Genomic DNA, 21880 nt, shown 5'->3' with positions numbered 1-21880 from the left:
CATTTCCAGTGGTTTTTCCAGTGCTCAAACCTCACCCATTAAATTAGTCATCCAACTTACCAGCCAACCAACCCAATAAACAGCAAACAGCCCCTCTTATACCTACATTATCCTTCAACTATTGCTCTCTGCTCCCCTTTTCAGCCAAACCTTTCCCAAAGAGTTGTCCTTACTCCTCATTTCATTAGCTGTATTCACTCCTTCGCCACTCCATTCTGATTTTCTTGCTAACGTCCCAGTGACCTTCATCAAAAAATTTTGACCTCCCTACTATACAAAGATCATCACATTTTCTTTTTTGAAGTAGTCTTTTTTTCCTGGGCTTACATAACAAAACTTTGTTTTGTTTTTTCCTTCCTTCCTTCTATCTCCTTTCCTATTATATTGTCATCTTCTTGATTACTAAATGTTAGAATTTGTGAAAGGCTCTTTCCTTGGTTCTCCCTTCTTCTAATGCTCTTCTCTTTCCCTAAACAGTTTTACCCAGGTGTACGGCTAATTACTGCCTATAAACAAATAAGTAACATGTTTTTGTCTCCAGTCAAGATCTCTTTTCTGAACTCCAGACCCATACGTCCAATTGCTTATATGACATATCTTTTTGGGGTCTCAAGGGCACTTTAAACTCAATATGCCCAGTTCAAATTCATCTTTATTCCAGTGAAGTCAATCCTCTTCCAGTGTTTTCTATTTTAGCTAAATGGTACCTATCTTTCTCCAGTTCTGTTGGCCAAAACTCTAGAGTCATTCTTGACATTTCTCTGTCCATCACCCCATATCCAATCCATCACCAATCTAGTTGGTGACATTTGCAATCACAATATTTCTCAAATCCTCTCACATCTCAATCTTCACCAACCTAGGCAAGCTACCAGTATCTATTATCTAAACTTCCTGGACAGTCTCTTAATTGGTGTACTTCTACCCTTGTCTCTCAATCTGTTCTCCATACTATAGCCATTGTCATTTTTTAAAATGCAGATCTAAGTACATTATCTTTTACTTAAAGCATCTCCATGGCTTCTTTCTGTTCTAAGGATAAAGACAAACACTCCTTAACTTGGCCTACAGGGCTTACAAACTCTGCTCCTCACCTCTCTTCCCTCAGCTAGCACCATCTCATCCCTTACTTTCTTTTACCAGCTTTGCTGATTTCCTTTTTGGTTCTCCACTGAAGGAATGTACACTGCCTCCTCCCACCACAGGATCTTTGCTTCTGCTGATCCTATTGAGAGCCAATATAGCTTAGCGGCTAAGTCTAATTTTCAAGGGAGACTTCCTGGGTTCAAATCCTGATTTTATAATTTACTGAGTTGTGTAAATTTGGGTAATTTATTTTACCTCCTGTGCCTCGTTTTCCTCAACTGGAAAACAAGGATAATTACAATATCTATCTTCAGGGATGTTAGGATGATCAAATAGTCATTTGTAGGGAAGGCCTCACTCTCCTCTTTCTTGCCCAGTTAAATTCTTCTCAAACTTCTATTCAGCCCCAGAGTCATTTTCTCTGAGAAGCCTCTACTGACCTCTCTGATTGACTCTAATTACTCCACTACAGATTTTTTCCTATCTTGAGTCTCTTATTTGTAATGCTTACTATAGGTGCAATTTTATATTTTTCTGAATGATTTATTTATTTAGATCAACATTCTATCTTTCTCACTAGAATGTCAGCTCCAGGAGCCTAGGGATGGTGTTTGTTTTTGATAACTCTTCTTTGGGCCTAACACACTATCCAACATCCTAGGTTCCCCCCAAATAGTTCTTGGCAGAAAAAGATGGCAAACATCCCTGATGGAAGCCTCCTTGATAACCTGTTTTGGTGTTTAAGTTAGAGCTTTGCACAGTAATTAATAAGTTCAGAGAAAGAAGACATGGCAGTCAAGCAAGCAGTTAAGCTGTTATCTGCTCCCAGTTTTTCAGCAGGTGACTCTGAGAGGGAAGGTTTTCCACTCAGTAAGGTAGGGTTTTGTGGAAATTATGTGCCACGTACATGGACCTGGGTTTGATTCTTGGCTCCATTATCTGATGCTATGTGAACTTAGTCATGTCACTTGACTTCCCAGAGTCTTTGTTACCTCATCTGTCAGGACACACAGTACATGGCACAGTTCTTTTTAAATAGGCAACTGAACCTATACGAGTTTCTATTGACCCTAAGTATAACTTGCCCCTTGTGTAAGCCAGTAAGCCTCCCTCTATGGCACAGTAACAAACTGCTTTCCCATTCCAACCCCCACCCCCAAAAGAGAAAAAAAAAATTGTGCTTTTGGTCACAAAACAAACAGGGATGAATCAGTGTGAACGCAAAATGGGAGTTCCAAGGGCATTCCTGGGGCAAGCAAGTTTCTTCTTCCCTGGTGCATCAAGTCTAAGTTTACAAGTGGCGGTGGGTCGCCTGGCCTGGGCAGTTAAGATCATAGGATCATTTGCTGGTGTTCCTCTATTAGACTGACCTTGAATACAGAGAGGAGCCCTCGGTCCCTGACAAAACAGGCTGCCTAGATGCCAACTGGATTCAGCTAACCACCATTTCCATCTTAGAGGCTCTTTTCTTCGCCACCCTGCCCTCCCCCCTTTTAAATCAGCTGAATCAATTCCTTGAGAATCACGTAGAAAATGACTCCCTCCTCACTTCATTCAAGAAAACAATCCCTTTCCTCAGAGTAAAGAGTAAGCCTCTTGTCCACTTCTTGTGCAGCTGACCACTTTGCTGTGATAAGAGGAGTGATCTGGGTTTGAACTTTAGCGGAGGAATGAACTGCGTGAAAGCAAGGACCACAATGATGTCTGCAAGAGATGGACACTGTTTCTTCCGCTAGTCTTCTCCTTTCACCCTCCTCTTGTTTCAAACTTGTGGGACCGACGGGGGCTGTGAGTTACAGGGTGTAGTGTGTGTGTAAATAGAAGGGGAATTACGTGTGAATTTGGTGTGCGTTCAGAAAGTGTTGTGCTTAAACCTGGTAAGTGTCTGTTTTTGAAAAACCATGAAAGTATACGTGCGGGATAAGATCTGTACGAGTTAAGTGCAGAAAAGAGGTAGTGTGTACGTGGTGAGTGTGCGCGCGCGAGGGTGTCCGAGCGCCAGGGGCGGCCCGCCCGCGCGCCCGCCCGCCGTGGCTCCCCGTGGGCCGGCGGGGCCAATGAGCGCGCGGCGGCAGGGGCGGCGGGCGGGGAGGGGGCGCCGGAGCCCTGCGGATGGAGGCGCGGGCGGCGCGGCGCGCTCATTCCGCGCGGGCGTTGCTGGCAGGGGGAGGCGCAGTCACTGGCCCGGCATCCGGGCCGGGACTCGGGGCGGCGGGCGGTTCTCGGGGCTGGGATGCGCCGGGGGCTCCGTGGCGGCGGCGTTGGCGGCGGCGTCGGCGGCGGCCGGGGGACGAGCTAGCGCCGCGGCGCGGGGAGCCAGTCGAGCCCGGCCGGCGAGCGGAGGCGGCGACGCAGGCAGAGCGGCGGCCGCAGTCGGAGCCGGAGCCGGAGCCCGGGCGTCGCGCGCCCACCATGGCCGCCCAGGGCGAGCCCGGCTACCTGGCGGCGCAATCGGACCCGGGCTCCAACAGCGAACGCAGCACTGACTCGCCCATGCCCGGCTCCGAGGACGACTTGGTCGCCGGGGCGCCTCTGCATAGCCCCGAGTGGAGCGAGGAGCGCTTCCGCGTGGACAGGAAGAAACTTGAGGCCATGTTACAAGGTAGGCATCCCCCGCGTTCTCGGACTCCGGGACTGAGTCCGCACTTCTTCCCGGACATCCCCGCCCCGCGCCCAGCTCCCCATTCCGGCTCATAGACGACTTAGTTCCCCGGTCCCCTCCCCCGCGAAGCCGCAGGACACCCAAGGAGTGGAGACCTCGCGGGACTCTCCACCCTTCCACGCCTCTCAGGTCTCCAGGCATCGGGAACCTTGTGCTAACTTGACCCGCTTCAGAAAAGCCAAAGGCCGAGTTTGTACCGGCGCGCCCCGGTTGTGTTCTTGGATACTTTGGAGATGCCAACTTTAGTGCGGACACACGGGCTGTGCCATCAGGACCCACTGGGACCTCACAGAGTCTGCGTGACTGTATCCCCACTCCCCGATAGCCTTGAATTCTAGCTCTCTGTCCCTGTTTCTCCTCATGTCAGTATCCACTTCCTCCAGCTGAGGGGCCTTGTCTCGCTATTGGGAAACACTGCAGATGTCAGGGCTTAAGATAGGAGTTCCCGCCCCCCACCCTCCACTCTCGAGTAAAAGGGGCCTGGATGGGGGGTAAACGGCCAGAGCGTGGGGACAGTGTCAGGGCAATGCTGCTGGGTTAGAGGACACTCTGTGGTCATCTCCTGACAGGCTTATAGAACACATCTTGAGTTACACTCAGTTCATAAAAATCTTCCTGTACTATGAGTGTCTGTCTTACACATTTTTTTTCTTTCTTTTTTTTAAGTCCCTAGTTTCCCTGGGACTTTCCCAGGCCCAACAGCTTTAGGACTGAGGCAAATTCCGAGTTTTAATGGGAGGATTGGAGTTCTCAGAGCGAACGCTAAAATGTTCAAGGTCATTTTGGCCTTCCTTAAAAATGTTAATTACTAGCCTACCTGTAAGTCACCAGTGTGGTCATTTCCCTCATCCAGAAAAATATGATAGTTTGAATAACTGTCATTCTTAAAATATTGTAGAGGACCAGGCATTAATTTGACTAAGGGTGTATGGTGGATTCGTTCAGTAGCTAGTGTCCTTATATCTAGAGGATTGGAGCTTTCCAACTTTCTTTTGTATCTTTATGCATAACTAACTTTGACTTTATTAGTCAATGCATCACAACATGGGAGCTATTTAGCCCTCCCTGGAAATGCAGTGGCTTTTAAAGACAATTAAATAGGTTATTTTAAGAGAGAACAACATGTTTTCCAAGACAATAACTTGGTAGAAACAAATAGCAGGAGTGTTTGGTTGGTGTTTTTGGATGAGCTATAAACTCATCTCCCTTGTTGCTTATTTTTATTGATAAACATCCCTAGTGCTTATCATGTCTCTCTCTCTTTTTTCCCTCTTAAATTATATAATTTTCTAGGAGAGTTACTTCTGTGATAAACGATTCAAATAAGAATATCGTATAGTGGATTTAGAAATTATAGTGGATTTGGAAATTAAAGTTGTATTTCAGTAATCCATTTCAGTTTAATTTGTTCCATGGTTCTTTTTGCCTGGTTTCTGATTCTAAAACAACATACTAAGTTTATTCAGAAAAATATTCTGAGATTGTTTTCTACATGAGTTTGAGCTGATGTGAAAGGTGGATTTTCTAATAATACTGTGTCTTCCTTACCTGTTCCATTTGTGGACACATAGATAGTGACAGCGATGTTAGTTTCTAGGCAGCCCTCTGAGCTTTGGAAGTGGATTTCTTTTTTGAATTAATTTTCATTTAGAATAGAATGAAATATGGGTGATGCAGTTCTTAAATTTGAAGGCTGTCCCCTTAGCTACTCTGACATGAGGTGGTTTAAAATTGCTTAAAGTTTCTTTCACAGGAAGTCCTAACAGAGCTAATGTTTCTTCAAGAATCTATGTATAATGAAATATTTACATTTCAGCCCCAAAGAATTCTTTAATGATTGAATATAGGGCTTTGATTAACTTTCCAGAAATTACCGATAAGTGAATTATGCCTTCTGAGAAAGTAAATTTTGAACATGTTTGGCAATAGAACGTGGGGCGCAGTGTACCAAGGCATTTTGTGATACCTGCTTCCTAGTGTCAAATTATGTAGAACTACTATGTTTGAAGGAGTGAGACTGATTTTCTGAACCAAAAATAATCCTGTGTCTCATTGTTTTAAACCAGGGAATTATAGCGAGAGTGGGCACTGGAATCACTCAGACCTAGATTCATATCCCACAGACCTTGGGACAGTTCCTGGGCCTCTCTCTGTCTCAGTTCGGCCATCTCTAAATGGGACTGATAAGAGTATTTCTCTTAGGGTTTTGTGAGAATTAAAAGATAAAATGCCTGCTAAGCTAAAACACTGTTTGACAAATAAGAACCTAATATATATTTTAGATGCTTTTATTATTATTAATAATAAATATTACAGCATGGATTCAAAAGATTTCCAGTGCCCATTACAATTTCTGACATATAGTGTATACTTAAATATTTGGAGAACCAAAAAATTTTGCAATTTCATATTGTGGGAGTAAAATAGAGTCCAAGATAGGAAGTTTGATAAGTCAACAAATATTCTAATATTGTTAGATATTCTAGGGTGTAAAACTTTTTCCTTTGAAAAGTGTCAAGTAAGTAAAGTATTTGCCTGGTTGGATTTCTGATTATGTGAATCTGGTTTGCCATTTTTCTTTTCATTAATTGTCTTAAAATACATGCAGATTTCCAGTTTAAATCAGGATAAGTAAGATTATCTGTCTTTAAGTCTCCATAGTGCAAATTAGTGATTATAATGCTTGGAATTTGTTTCTAGAGAGACTGTCCTGGGGGTAAGTTAATCTTTAATCGGTTGCATTTTTATTAGTAGAGAATTTCTTCTACGCAATGGACCAAAAAATTCAGCGAGGTTAAAATATGGGCAGTAGGGCACTGATCAAAGAAATGAAATACCATTCTTGGATGATCAATGAATCCCAAAAGAATTTGTATACATAAAAACCACCAGGCTGAAAATGTAGGGAAAAATTGGCTAGTTTTTCTTTCTCTTCTCTTCTCTTTTCTTTCAGCCTTGTGGAATATCTGACATTTTTGTCTAAATGAAGATGATCCATTTTATTAGTCAATGGTTTTATAAATGGGAATTATTTTCAAGTTTATATTGAAGTTTATGGTCAGCCTTGGGATGGATACCATGGACAGCACTGTTTAACATAAAGAAAAATTGTTTTTAATTTATTTAATACTGATTTTCAAAATTTAGATTTCATACCTCATGTGAGATAATAGTATTGATTCATTTAATTCAATTAAATGTGACTTATGGTATGCAAAGAGGAGGAGAAGAACAGTATAGAAGAAAGTCTGGGGGGAAAGTAGGAAGTAAATAGGTCAGAAGAGTCAGAAATAGTCTTGGTATTTGCTAGAGACCTTGAGAGGCAAACATGGAATTTGTGTATTTATATTTTTTCTTTCTTTCTCTCTCTCTTTCTCTTTTTGTATGTTTTACATCTTACTGTTACACTTTTCTTCTTAAGTTAAAAAACATACATGCATGCCTACATACAATTTAGAAGGGGGGAAATCGGAGGGGAGACGAACCATGAGAGACTATGGACTCTGAGAAACAAACTGAGGGTTCTAGAGGGGAGGGGGAGGGAGGGAGGGGTTAGCCTGGTGATGGGTATAAAGGAGGGCACGTACTGCATGGAGCACTGGGTGTTATACGAAAACAATGAATCATGGAACACTACATCAAAAACTAATGATGTAATGTATGGTGATTAACATAACATAATGAAATAAAATTAAAAAAAAGCATAGGCATTTTCAAAATTCTGGATCCCTTGTTTCATCATAGAAGGAAGTGTTACAAGGTGGGAAATGGCCTATTTTTATGAACTAAGGTTGACATCTGGTGGGCCTTTAGGATATTGCTGTTAAAGACTTTGAAAACCATGTTGCATTTTTACAATGATAGGCACAGCGAGGATCATTTACTTTTGCTTGCTTGAGTAGCAGAAGTAGCCACTAAAATAGGTTATCAACACATCATTGATTAAAAGTAAGAACAGTGATTATGTTATCTCTTTAATTCAGTGAGTGAAGTGAATCTTTAGTGAAGATGGTCTTAGGTTTTAGATGTTTTATGGGAGAAATATAAAGCACAGATGGGGAGTACTGAAAGTGAAGATAAATAAGAGCTAAGCTTGATACAGTTTTCTAGCTAATGTTTGATTAAGGCTAATATAATAGGAAGAAATCAAATAACTTTATGAAGCTTAGTGGTTAAAATCACAGAGCTATGGGCCAGATGTGGATTCAAATCTTGATGCTATCTTCTAATAGGGAGCTTGGGAAAATTCATCACCTGTGACCCTCTTTCTGAAAGTGGATGTTGGGGCGCGTGGGTGGCTCAGTCACTTAAGCATCCGTCTCTTGATTTCAGCTCAAGTCATGATCTCAGGGTTGTGAGATTGAGCCCTGCAGTGGGCTCCATGCCTAGTGTGGAGCCTGCTTGGGATTCTCTCTGTCCCTCTGCCCCCCCCCCATCAATCAATCAACAAATAAATAAAATAAAAGGGAGTATTAATAGTTCTTGCATCCTGAGGTGCTTGTGATGATTAAGACAAAAATGATGTATGTAAAGCATCACAGTGCTGGCCATATAGGAAGTGCTGAATAAATGAGTAATAGCTATATTAATTATAAACCATAGTTCATAAAATGCACATTCTTATATTGCAAATGAAAATCAAGTATATTGGAAAATGAATTAAATGGTATAATGTATGGTGATTAATATAACATATTAAAAAATAAATAAATATAGAATCTTTAGTTTGTCACTCAAAAAAATGGCCTTATGATAAATAAATATTCATAGCTACTTAAAGATTATTGGCCTTCCTGGCAGCTCACACACTGATGAGTATATTAGCTTCTTGTAAAGGTGGTTGAGTATATACTGAGTAAAGCTATATTAGACATGAGTGTGAAATTTTAGATTTTGCTGAGGATGAGAGGGCTTTATACCCTTGTAGTTGTCCTTGCCTTGAGTATTTTTCATTCTTTGAAGGGTCCTGAGCTAATCACTTCTGATATTTTTACTAAAGACTAGTAGCAAAATCAGTCTCCTTTCTAGTTTTAAGTTGCTTTGAACTTGTCATTCATTGGTGTCTAGAAAGAGACTTTTTTCAAAGTCTGTGCCCAGGCTTATGTGTTCTGTTTGCTCACTTGTAAAATGGGGATGTTGTGAGCCCTGAATGAGATGATGCATGTGAAATGCTTAGCCCAGTGCCAGGCACATGGTGCTTAGTGGATGTTAGTGTAGCAGTAGCTCTGTGCCACGTGATAGATAAAGATTTCAAAACACTAGAGAGCAAATGCTTGCCAGTTTTTTTTTTTTTTTTTTAAACTACATGTGAATCCCTTTTGTTTAGGGGAAGGAATGATTTATTTTTTAGAAGCCTTTCTCCAATCAGAAAGTTAGGACAATTGTAGTTGAGTCTGAGAGCAGAAGTGAAGGTTAAGATTGCTTTATAAACAACGAAAAAGTCCACCAGAGATTGTGTCTTGGCAGTAAAGAGCTCAGAAGCTGCTGTCAGACTGGCCTGGATTGGATTCTTAACTTTGCCTCTTCTAAGGTCCTGTAAGGGTAAAACGAGATGGGCGTTATGTCCCTGCCCTCATAGGCATTGAGTAAGCACTCTCAGTAAATGCATGTACTCTCAGTAAGTCTTATCTTTGCGAAGACTTGTAGGGTTTTGGTGAAGTTGATCATTGATAAGTTAAAACATAGAAAGGTTTGTCATATTGATGATTTTAATGGGCAGGAATGTATTTGGCTGTGAATAACAGAAAACCAAACATAGAGTGGCTTAAACAAGCCAGGGGTTTATTTTCCTCACCTAACACAAAATGTGGAGCTAAGAGGTCTAAGCCCCAATATTTGCTCAGGGGCATCAAGGAGCCCAGTCACTACCCTCCTTACCTCTGCCATCCTCAGTCTGTGGCTTTTGGCCTCATTGTTACAGACTGGCTGTCTATGCCTGGAGGTGCATCTGGAGTCTGTGCAGGCGAAGGGAGGAAACATTGTTTTCTACTCAAGATTCTCCTGAAACTTCCATCTGTATTTCTTTGGCCATTCTTTGCTACAAGAGATTCTGGGATTGTAACTTCTTTTCTAGCTTCTCTAACATAAATAGGCAAGGAAAAAAGGGGGGCACAATGGATCCAACCCATAGTTTCCCCACAGTGGGTGAAGTGGAGGGAATTCTGACAAAAATTTCAAGTTGTGACTGAAGCAGAAGCTTACTTATATTGGAGGCTGGTTGATAATCCCTAGAAATTTAAATTATTTGGTAATGTTATAGGTAGGTGGAATTTCTTTTTTGGCATAATCCAGGAATAAACTTAAATTCCAAAGACATAATATCCTTGATCATATAGAGCTGTTCTCATCCTGTTACTGCTTTTACAAACAGAACCTGGGCCCACTAAGTAATGTAATTGTCTTCTTCCTCCACTGTTTTCTCCATGTCAAGTTTTTTTTTTTTAATTGAAAATTACACAACAATAAAAATGCCCATTTTACCTTTTATTACTCCAAGATATCTTTTCTCTTTTCCTTTTTCCTTCTTGCCTATCACCCATCTCAGATTGCTTTTAGAATTGACAGGTTCAGTGTAGTTCATGCTTCTGTCCTTTTGGCTTTTTGTAGATTGATTACTGCAGTACAATCTGGCCAACAAAGCCAGAATTTGTTCAGAAATTGAAGTCATTTTGGATGCAGTTTGACAGTCGAATTATCATCGGGTTTGTGCCATGCTTTGGTGTTTGAAATTGTCCAGAGTGATGAGCTAATAGAATATACCAGTTGGCTCATTCTTAGTTTGTTCTAAAATGTATTTCTTAAAAAATGCATGGATAACAGTGACCATATTATTTTTCTTTATGTAAAATGCTTAATAAACTATTGGGGATGAGACACAATTATAATGCTAATTTATAGTGGCTCTTGCTGTGCATGGGATGACCTTGGCAGGAAGCCCTTGCTATGCTGCAGAAGCCACCGAATTTGATTTTTAATCCTTGTGGTACTAACACTTAGGGCAGTATCCAAAGTACACAAACCATTAATAGAAACATTTTGTGGAAGCTATATATTTATAAATCCATTTCCTACCTGCTAAGCTACTAATAACTGTAGGTGATGAAAACATTTATTTGTAACAAGTATTAAATCCCATTGGCATTTATGATGCTGGTATATAAAAAGGTAATGCTCACTTTGTAAATATAGTTTCTCTGTTAGAGTGAATTAGAGAAACCACACATTAGTCTGCATATTGAGTTTATATGAAGCTTAATTGCATCTCTTGTATAGGAAGATGCTCAAACATAGGATTTGAAAATTAGCCATTGCAATTTTTTTCTCATTATGAAAGTAATATGAACTTCTTATAGAATACTTGAAAGTACAAACAGATATGAAAAGAAAAAAAAGTCATTCCTAATCCAGCAATAACCACTGATAGTATTTTGGGAATTATTTTCTGGGCTTTAAAAAATAGGCCCACACATAATTTACTTTTACAACAGATACTGAGTTCCCACTGTATGTCAGGTACACTGTTAGTGTTAGGCTTTGGGGATACAGACAAAACCAATAAAGATAAGATACATATGGTTCTGTGTCTTGTGTCCCTTATATTCTAAACTGGGATCACACCCAAGTTTTTCACTTACCACTGTGTCCTGAGTATTTTCCATCTCATTAAAGATTTTTGAAGAGCATGGTTTTAAATGGATATAAAATATGCACTTGACATGTCATACTTTGCTTAAACATTATGACATCTTAAAACATTTTACAGGGCCAAGAGTGGAAAGAGCCTGATGTTTTTACTCAAACTGCCTGAGATTCAGATCCTGGGCAGGTTAAAAACTCCTGCCTGGGCAAGTAAATAACTTCTCTGCTCCTTAGTCTTTTTCTGTCTACAATGGGGATAAAAGTTTTGAGGATTAGAAATACTGTGTGTAAGCACCCACAAGTGCCAGATGCAGTGCATATACTCAAAAAAATGGCAGATGGTGAATATTAATACTGTTGTCCCAAACACTCTTGCCTAAAAACCTTGCTTGCATCCTTGAATATTCGTTTAGGAAAAATTCTTACTAGTGAAATTTCTGGGCAAAGGGCATGGCTATTTTAAGGCTTTTGTTAAAATTTGCAAAATTGTTTTTCAGAAACTTTCACAGGTTAGGCAGAAGAGACAACAGATTTGCAGGATGTCTGCTCCTTGTGCCTGTGATCTTACAACTTGACTTGTTTGAGCTGGTAATTGTGAGAAATTAGTATGTAATTGAATCACCTATTCAGAGTTAAGAGTTCTGTAGATTTCTTTCACTGAAAATTTTGAATGGTGTTTATTTTACCTGATTAATATGTCTGCAGTTCAATAGTTCTTAAAATCTGTGTGCATAAAAATCAACTGGGAAGATTGTGCAGAAAGGCAAACTCTGGACTTCTGTTGGAGATTCTGATTGTTTAGGTTGGAGGATTGCAGTGGTGGTTGGAATCTGCATTGTGAAAAGAATCTCATGTGACTCCAAGGTAGGCGATCCTAGGACTATACTTTGAGAAATGTTTGCTACATGGTTACATGATGATGGTCAAAATTAAAAAGATTCAGATCTTTTTCTTTCTTTGATTTCCTTTGACTTTGGAGCTAGTACTTTCTCCATGTTAAATCATCTTGAAGTATTTTAGTTTAGGAGCATAATTCATAACTGGCACAGCATTGTTTTAGAGTGTCTTGTGGTATGGGACTTGGGAAGAGCCCAAACCTGTATATTCCTATAGGGGTATATATTATCTTATTATTGCACAGGAGGCTCAGAATAAATTTAATTTTCCTACAGATTCCCATTAAGTTAGGTGTAATAGACACCCATTTAATATATTATGAAATAATTTAAAAGGGCACATTTGTTGTTATAGAAATTTAAAAAGCAATATGAAGGAAACTTTTAAGAATAAAAACAATCATCAGTAATCTCACTATCCTGACAGCTATTTTCACTTTTCTGCTTTTAAATATAGTCTTGACATACAGTCCTTGACTATTTGCATAGAGTATTTTGTATTTAGTATTTTAATCTAATATAGTAACTGTTTTTGTATTTTTTTTTAAATATTTATTTATTTTAGAAAGAGAGAGAGCTGGGGTGGGGAGGGGCAGAAGGAGCAGGAGAGAGAGTCTCAAGCAGACTTCCCACTGAGCATGGAGCCTGACGTGGGGCTCTATCTCACGACCCTGAGATCATGACCTGAGCTGAAACTAAGAGTCTGATGCTTAACCGACTGCGTCATCTAGGCACCCTTGTTTCTGTATTTCTAAGCAGTTTCAAAATTAAGATTTTATAGTTGAATAATAGTACATTTGGTGAAAAAATTTTTATGGTTATAGACTACATTATAATAAACATGAATTGTATTACTCTTTTTTTCTCCTTTGGAACTTTATTCTGAGGAAAAAAAATTGAGGAATATGGTTACTGAAGATTGTTAGTGATTTTGAAAGCAGCAGCCGAGTTTCATTATTTGGATGAGATATGGTTCTGGTGCTTTAGGCCTGTTCAGTCCTCTCCACCCTCAGGCAGCAATCTGTGAGATACCAGTGCTGTGGGGATCTGTATTTTACAGACAGAAAGGCTATAAACCCTTTAAACGTGGGGCGTGGGTTTCTTTTTGGAATTCTTCATGAATCTAGACACTAGTTTTCTTCTTAAGGTTGTTGTAGAGTTGAAACTCTTATGCAGTGTGGAGATATACTAAATCTGGATCTAAGATGCTAAACTGTACTCCAGAATAGATTAGTGTTTCCCTGGTTCCCTGCTGAAATGCAGAGGAATGTGGTGGTAGGTACACAGTTGGATTAGAATTCTTGGTGAGATTGTACATGTTCTAAAGCTCTGCCTTCTACTAGCCTTGGTTAACTTTTCTGTTTTCTTCATGAAACAGGGACAATAAGATCTCTCTTCCAGGGCTGAAGTGAAGATTATATGATAATGAACGTACAGTTGGCTCACAATTGGTTCCCTGTATGTGGTCTATATGTTTCACATTCATCTCCTGTTCCTCTCCAACATCTAGTCCAGTGCTTTGTTTATAGAATAAATTACCTATGGTGGAGCTGGATTAAAAACTGCCCATTTTGGGCTATGGACTTGGCATTGACCTCCTGGAATGGAGCTTTAAAGGTAGGGCATATGCTTGGCCTTAAGAAATACCAACAGTTCTGCCTTCCATAAGTAAGGCATAGTAATTGTCCACATGTAAGGTGGTCTTTCTTTACTTTTAACCTAGGAGCTGTGTAGAATGTATACTATTAGTGATAGTATATTAGTGCAGAGTTTTGAATGAAGATACGCAAAATAATTCAAGTGAGGTTAATGTTGAATAATTTATATCTGTGTCTGATCTGGATCAGTTTTATAGATTGAAATTTGTCAAGGTTAGTATAATTATTTATTTAGCTATAGATACTGGATTATCTTTTTCTTGTAAGAATATATTTCCAGATACTTGTTTAAATGTGATTTTAAAGCATTTCAAATAAGAGATAATCCATTCTTGAAATAAGTGGTCTTTTATGTTAGTTTGCTCATTGCACTAGGATAGTCACTGACATATATTTGGTTAAAAGGAAAGAAACCATTCCTCTCACAAGAGTGGGTAACCAGGAGTCAGGCAACTTGAGTTCATGATTCAGTCTTGCCATTGACATTGTACAAGTCATTTAACCTATCAGGCTTTTGGATTAGACTTCCCTAAAATCCTTTACAGTTTTAGTATTCTGAGTCTTTTGCACAGTATACAATAAAAGCCCAATAGTGCTTAGCTTTTGGTGGTGGAAGCTGACTGAGTTTACATACATGAGTAGTTTGGGTAGGAATTTGCCTTTGTGAGTACCACACATGAGCATTCACAACAAATGGGGGAGGAGGGTGGAATGAAGACAGTTGGAGTATCTTGGTTTGGAGGAGCAAGTACTCACAAGACAGCTGACTGTGAGCTCTATTGACTTCTTGGCAGTCAGGTTTACAGTGTCCTATGGGCTAGATGTTACCTAATTTAAGGCAGGCTTTCTTTCTTTTTTTCTTCTTTAATTTAAGATTTTCTACAGTAATTGTGCAGAGATGGCAGTGTTAACCATAGTTGAAACTTGTTGATGTTGACTTAACTGTGTTAGATGAACAAAGGAGATCGTGTGCTTCCCCATGTAGCATCTTTTTGTCACATTTTTCTTCTTCTATATCATGTCTAGTTATCAAGCTTCATTTGCTAAGATTTTTTAAACATTTTTTTTAAAGATTTTATTTATTTGACAGAGAGAGATAGCGAGAACAGGAACACAAGCAGGGGGAAGTGGGAGAGTGAGAAGCAGACTCCCGCCCAGCAGGGAGCTGATGTGGGACTCGATCCCAGGACCCTGGGATCATGACCTGAGCCGAAGGCAGATGCTTAATGACTGAGCCACCCAGGCGCCCCTCATGTGCTAAGATTTGCATGTCATATAAACCACTAGAGAAACATAATAGGGAAATGTAATAATGTTCATTAGAATAAAATTTCAATTGAAAAGATATCTGCATGTTCAAATTTAAGTATTTTCAGAATTGTTTTAATTTCTTTTTCATTATTGAGAACTAACACACTTTATCTTGTACAGATGACCACTAAAGCTTGTATCATGTGTTTTTTGAGTTGATTGCTTTGTCATATTCTGAGCTTTAGAAGTACTTTTTAAGCAAAATCAATATTTTGGCAAGAAATTGTTATCTTTTAAATTGCTTGATTATAATAATCTGATTTAAAAAGCCAGAAGAATGTTTATCTTGAGTGTTTCAGGAGTACTCCTATAAAGAAATGTTTATTTCAATCCAGGGGGAATGTTTTTCTTAATTATTTCTTAATATTGGTAAAGGAAACCCAAGCTTACCATTGATCTATAGAGTTTTTATTTTTTTATTTTTTTTACACAGGGATTTATAATTTAGTAAAACATTGCTGGCAGTCATATTACCTAAACAGAAAGCTTGCCTTCAAAAATATATTTACTGTCAGTGAATGGACATCTGAGATGCATTGTCTATGAAAAGTGTATTTGACTATGTCAGAACATCTAGGCTTGAGTAACAACATATTATAAAAGTGGATTTGAATTTGAAGGAAGTTCTGCATAAATGATTAGCTTTCAAGCTTGTGAAAATTGTCTTATTAGAAATCGTTAGGAATAGTGAGGCCATCTGAAAAACCTGATGGGCAGTTACGGTGTTTGAAAAAAATCATGAGGTCATGTTATGGGACTTCACAAGTGAATAAAGCTTTTTACTTGTAAGAGGAATACAGCCTAGTAGAAGAGAGGAAACCCACCTATACTCAGTAGCAGAAAAGAAAGGGAGATCCCATGGAGTAAGGCCCTGTTTAAGTAATGTGCTTCTTAGCCTGGGGTTGCCTACTTCTGTCCCTCAAGACTAGGACTTACAACAGCTAGTTTATTTGGGAAATGCTCTCCAGAAGAGGAGGTGAGGGTATAAGGAGAGTCAAATGGGGAAGAAAAAGCCAAAGCCAATACAATGATGCATTATTGACTTGGTTACCTCTGAGGGTGACTGCTATTTCTGGTAGTCCTAGAGACTACATCCTTAAATTACCCATCTAAGGCACTAAAAGGAGAAGTATTTGTCTATAAGCTTCTATCTGTCTTTCAAGAGGATTGAGGGTTGCCCCATGAGATTTGCCTTCTCTGTACTTCTGGGTTACCCTCTAGTTTGATCCACGTTCTTGCAAATGATAAGATTTTATTTTTTTGATGGCTGGGTAATATTTCATATATATATACATACATATACATACCACATCTTCTTTATCCATTCATCTGTCAATGGACATTTGGGCTCTTTCCATATTTTGGCTATTGTAGACATTGCTGCTATAAACATTGGGGTTCAAGTGCCCTTTCAGATCACTATGTTTGTATCCTTTGGATAAACACCTCGTAGTGCAATTGCTGGGTCATAAGGCAGCTCTATTTTCAACTTCTTGAGGAAACTCCATACTGTTTTCCAGAGTGGCTGTACCAGCTTGCATTCCCACCAACAGTGTAAGAGAGTTCCTTTTTCTCTGCATCCTCACCAACACCTGTCATTTCCTGACTTGTTAATTTTAGCCATTCCAACTAGTGTGAGGTGGTACCTCATTGTGGTTTTTGATTTGTATTTCCTTTATACCAAGTGATGTGGAGTATTTTTTCATGTGTCTGTTGCCCATTTGGATGTCTTCTTTGGAGAAGTGTCTGTTCATGTCTTCTGCCCATTTCTTGACTGTATTTGTTGGGTTTTTGGGTGTTGAGTTTGATAAGTTCCACATAGATCTTGGATACCAGCCCTTTAGCTGTTACGTCATTTGCAAATATCTTCTCCCATTCCGTACATTGCCTTTTTGTTTTGTTGACTGTTTCCTTTGCCTGCACAAGCTTTTTATCTTGATGAAGTCCCAATAGTTCATTTTTCCTTTTGTTTCCCTTGCCTTTGGAGACGTGTCTTTCAAGAAGTTGCTACAGCCAAGGTCAAAGAGGTTACTGCCTGTGTTCTCCTCTAGGATTTTGATGGATTCCTGTCTCACATTTAGATCTTTCATCCATTTTGAGTTTATCATTTGTGTATGGTATAAGAGAATGGTCCAGTTTCATTCTTCTGCATGTGGCTGTCCAATTTTCCCAGCACCATTTATTGAAGAGACTGTCTTTTTTCCATTGCATATTCTTTCCTGCTTTGTGGAAGATTAGTTGATCATAGAGTTGAGGGTCCATTTCTTGGTTTTATATAATATGTCTCAATGTGAACTTCTTTAGATACATCCTAGTTGGAATCTTTAAAGCTTCCTGAATTTGGATGTTCATTTCCCTCCTTATATGGGAAGCTTCCTGCCATTGTATCTTCAAAGAAACTCTCTGCTCATCTCTCTCTTCTCTTCAAGGACTCCCATATTGTATAAATTGGTCCATCTGACAGTGTCCCATAAGTCCCTTAGGCTTTTTTCACATTTCTTCATTTTTTTTTTTCCTTTCATTCCTCTGATTTGATCATTTCAAATGAACTGTCTTCAGGTTCACTGATTCTTTCTTCTGCTTTATCAAGTCTGATGTTGATCCCCTCTACTGAATTTTTTTCAATTTACCTACTGAAGCACACTGAGTTTCTTTAAGACAATTATAATTCTTTGTCTGCTAATTCATAGATTTCCATTTCTTAGGTTCCGTTTCTGAAGATTTATTTTGTTCTTCTGATTGAGCCATGTTTCCCTGCTTTTTTTGGGTGCCTTGTTACTTGCCGTATTTTTTTGTTGTGATTTTTGCATTTTAAAAAAAAAGCAGCCACCTCCCCCAGTTCTTATAGACTGTCTTTATATATTGGAAGACTTCCATCGGTCAGCCTGGCTAGAGATTTTGGGGGCCTCTCAAGGACACATGTTCTCTGGGCTTGTGTAATTTTCCAATTAGAGAGGTCTTCCAGTTTCTTTTTCATGAGGTGTTAGTCTCTTTCTCCCTCTGATGTCTGTCTACAGTACTGCAGGTTCTCTGGCACTATCACAGGCTGCTGAGCCCTCTTTTGTTCTCAACAGCCCCCAGGCATCCAAAGTATACCAGTTCCCCATCAGCACTCAAAGTCAAGCAACAAAATATAAACCAACCCCTCAGGTAGTCCCCTACTCCAAGAAAACCCTGGAACACTGGATATATGTTCCACTATTCTCTTTTCCTTCCAAGGCACAAGCAGCATATTGGGCTTTTCCTTTTAATTAGTAGCTTTACTGGCCTGTAGGAGGGGCTGATATAGATGAAATAAAACCACCTTTCTGACCCATTTCAATGCAGCTGTTCCTCCTTTTGAGTTTGCCTGGGTTTTTTGGACTATATATTATTAAGTCAGTGTTTCTAGACGGGAGTGAGTTCTGGGGTTTTCTATTCCACCATCTTTCTGACCAAAGACCAGTTTATTTCTGTCATCTCACATTATAACAAACTCAATGAAAACATATACAACAGCAGTCATCAAAAATTTATAGTAAAGACTACTCTTTGATTTAGAACAAAGGGTACTGACAACCACTTCTATCTCTTTCTGAATTGTTTTTGCATTTAAAGTATATAAAGCTTTTGTATTGTACGGGCCATATTGTACATTATCTCACCTCCACTACACTTCATCTCTGATTCCAGTCAAGCTCTAGTTAATGAAATGTGCAAGTGTCAATCCATTTTGTGCTAACAGTGCCTCATCTCAAGCTTATACCAAACAGATTTCTCACTTCCTGGTCTGGCAGCTGGCTGAATGCATGCAGGGTCAAGAGGTGTCACACATATGTAACCCAGAAGTGCAGAGAAGGCAAATCTCATGGGGCAACCCTCAATCCTCTTGAAAGACAGATAGAAGCTTATAGACAAATACTTCTCCTTTTAGTGCCTTAGATGGGTAATTTAAGGATGTAGTCTCTAGGACTACCAGAAATAGCAGTCACCCTCAGAGGTAACCAAGTCAATAATGCATCATTGTATTGGCTTTGGCTTTTTCTTCCCCATTTGACTCTCCTTATACCCTCACCTCCTCTTCTGGAGAGCATTTCCCAAATAAACTAGCTGTTGTAAGTCCTAGTCTTGAGGGACAGAAGTAGGCAACCCCAGGCTAAGAAGCACATTACTTAAACAGGGCCTTACTCCATGGGATCTCCCTTTCTTTTCTGCTACTGAGTATAGGTGGGTTTCCTCTCTTCCACTAGGCTGTATTCCTCTTACAAGTAAAAAGCTTTATTCACTTGTGAAGTCCCATAACATGACCTCATGATTTTTTTCAAACACCGTAACTGCCCATCAGGTTTTTCAGATGGCCTCACTATTCCTAACGATTTCTTTTTTTTTTTTAAGATTTTATTTATTTATTTGAGACAGAGAGAATGAGAGAGAGAGAGAGCGCACATGAGAGGGGGGAGGGTCAGAGAGAGAAGCAGACTCCCTGCTGAGCAGGGAGCCCGATGCGGGACTCGATCCAGGGACTCCAGGATCATGACCTGAGCCGAAGGCAGTCGCCCAACCAACTGAGACACCCAGGCGCCCTCCTAACGATTTCTAATAAGACAATTTTCACAAGCTTGAAAGCTAATCATTTATGCAGAACTTCCTTCAAATTCAAATCCACTTTTATAATATTTTCTTACTCAAGACGTACTTCAGATAGAAAGAATACACAGGCTGAAAGTGAAAGGAAGGGAAAAGATATTTCATTGCAAATGGAAATGAAAGGAGAGTAGGGATGATACTTACATCAGAGAAAATAAAGTTTTAAATCAAAAACTGCTACAGGAGATGAAGAGGGTGATCATATAATGATAAAAGGCTCAGTTCACCAAGATGATGTAACGGTTGTATGCACCTAATAGCAGAGCACCCAGTTTGGGAATCAAACATTACATTGACAGAACTGAAGGGAGAAATGGACAGTAACACAATAATAGTGGGAGATTTCAACCCCTCCTTTCACTAAGAGAATAGGTCAAGCAGACAGAAGATTAGCAAGGGAACAGGACTTGAACAACATAATAGACCAGTTGGAACACTCCACCCAATAATAGCAGAATACACATTTTTGTCAAGTGTACATGGAACATTCTCTAGGATCACATATTAGGCCATAAAAGTATTCTTAACAAATTTAAGAAGATTGAAATCATACCAGATATCTTTTCTGACCACAGTGGAATGAAACTAAGGATGTGTAGCAAAAGGAAAACTGGAAAATTCACAAATATGTGAAAATTAAACAACACACTCCTGAACAGTCAATAGATCAAAGGAGAAAACACAGGGGAAATTAGAAAATATCTTAAGACAAATGAAAGGAAAAGATAAACTGTGAGATACAGCAAAAGCAGTACTAAGAGGGAATTTTATAGTGGTAAATGTGTATATTAAAAATGAACAGATTGCAAATTGACAATCTAATGACTCAGAACTAGAAAAATAATGAATTAAACCCAAATATAGCAGAAGGAAGGATATAGTAAACATTGGAAGCAGAAATCAATGAAATAGAGAATATGAAAATAAAAAAAATCAGTGTCACGAGGAGTTGGTTCTTTGGAAAGATTAATGAAATTGAAAAGTTTTTAGCTGGACTATGAATAAAAGGAGACTCAACAAAAATCTGAAATGAAAGAGATTACAAGTGATGCCATAGAAATAAAAAAGATCATACAGGACAACTGTGAACAATTATAAGCCAAAAAATTGGATAACCTAGAAGAAATGGATGAATTTAGAAAACTATATGACCTACCAAGACTGAATCATAAAGAGATTAAAAAAAAAAATCTGAACAGAGCTATAAACTAGTAAGGAGATTGAATCAGCAATAAACTTCTAATAGCAAAAAATCCAGAACCGGATGGCTTCCTTGGAGCATGATACCAAACATTTAAAGAAGAATTGAATCCAGTTCTTCACCAACTCTTCCTAAAATTTGAGGAGGTTGGAACACTTCCAAACTCATGCTGTGATGCCCCCTGATGCCAAAATCAAAGATACTATAAGAAAACTACAGACCAATATCCCTAATGAATATTGATGCAAAGATCCTTAACAAAATATTAGGAAACTAAATTCAGTAGCACATTAAAAGGATTGTATATCATGTCCAAGTGAAGTTTATATCTGGAATGCAAGAATGGTTTAACATGTGAAAATCAATCCGTGTTAATATACCACACGAACAGAATGAAGGACAAAATCCACATGATCTCAAGTGGGTAGTAAAAAACATTTGACAATAATTCATCATCCTTTCACGCTAAAAATATTCAATAAACTGAGAATAGAACGAAATTACCTCAATGTAAGGAAGGGCAAATATGAAAAGTCACAACTAACATCACTCAGTGGTGAAAAACTGAAAGCTTTTCCTCTAAGGTCAGGATGCCCATTCTTACCACTTCTATTCAATAAGGTACTGAAAGTCCTAGCCAGAACAGGCAGGGAGAGAAAAAGAAATAAAAAGGCATCCAAATAGGAAAGGAAGAGGTAAAATTATATCTGTTTGCAGATGGCATGATCATGCATGTAGAAAACCCTAAAGATTCCACACACACAAAAACTGTTAGAATAAACGAATTCAGCAAAGTTGTAGG

At 39.1% G+C, this 21880-nt stretch overlaps 1 protein-coding gene across 1 annotated transcript in view; it reads left to right on the top strand.

Moving 5' to 3' along the window:
• The first annotated feature begins 3198 nt into the window (after nucleotides 1-3198).
• The window catches only part of BICC1 (BicC family RNA binding protein 1), a 304648-nt gene continuing 285966 nt past the window's right edge, over nucleotides 3199-21880 (top strand). Inside the window, exon 1 of the mRNA XM_028123991.2 lies at nucleotides 3199-3688. Coding sequence (XP_027979792.2) covers nucleotides 3199-3688 — 490 coding nt within the window. The remainder of the gene's footprint in view (nucleotides 3689-21880) is intronic.

The sequence above is a fragment of the Eumetopias jubatus genome, unplaced genomic scaffold, assembly GCF_037043125.1.
Source record: "Eumetopias jubatus isolate StellerSeaLion01/CBP00866 unplaced genomic scaffold, mEumJub1_p1.0 scaffold_17, whole genome shotgun sequence".
NCBI lineage: Eukaryota > Metazoa > Chordata > Mammalia > Carnivora > Otariidae > Eumetopias > Eumetopias jubatus.
This window is presented reverse-complemented; position numbering and strand designations above follow the sequence as displayed.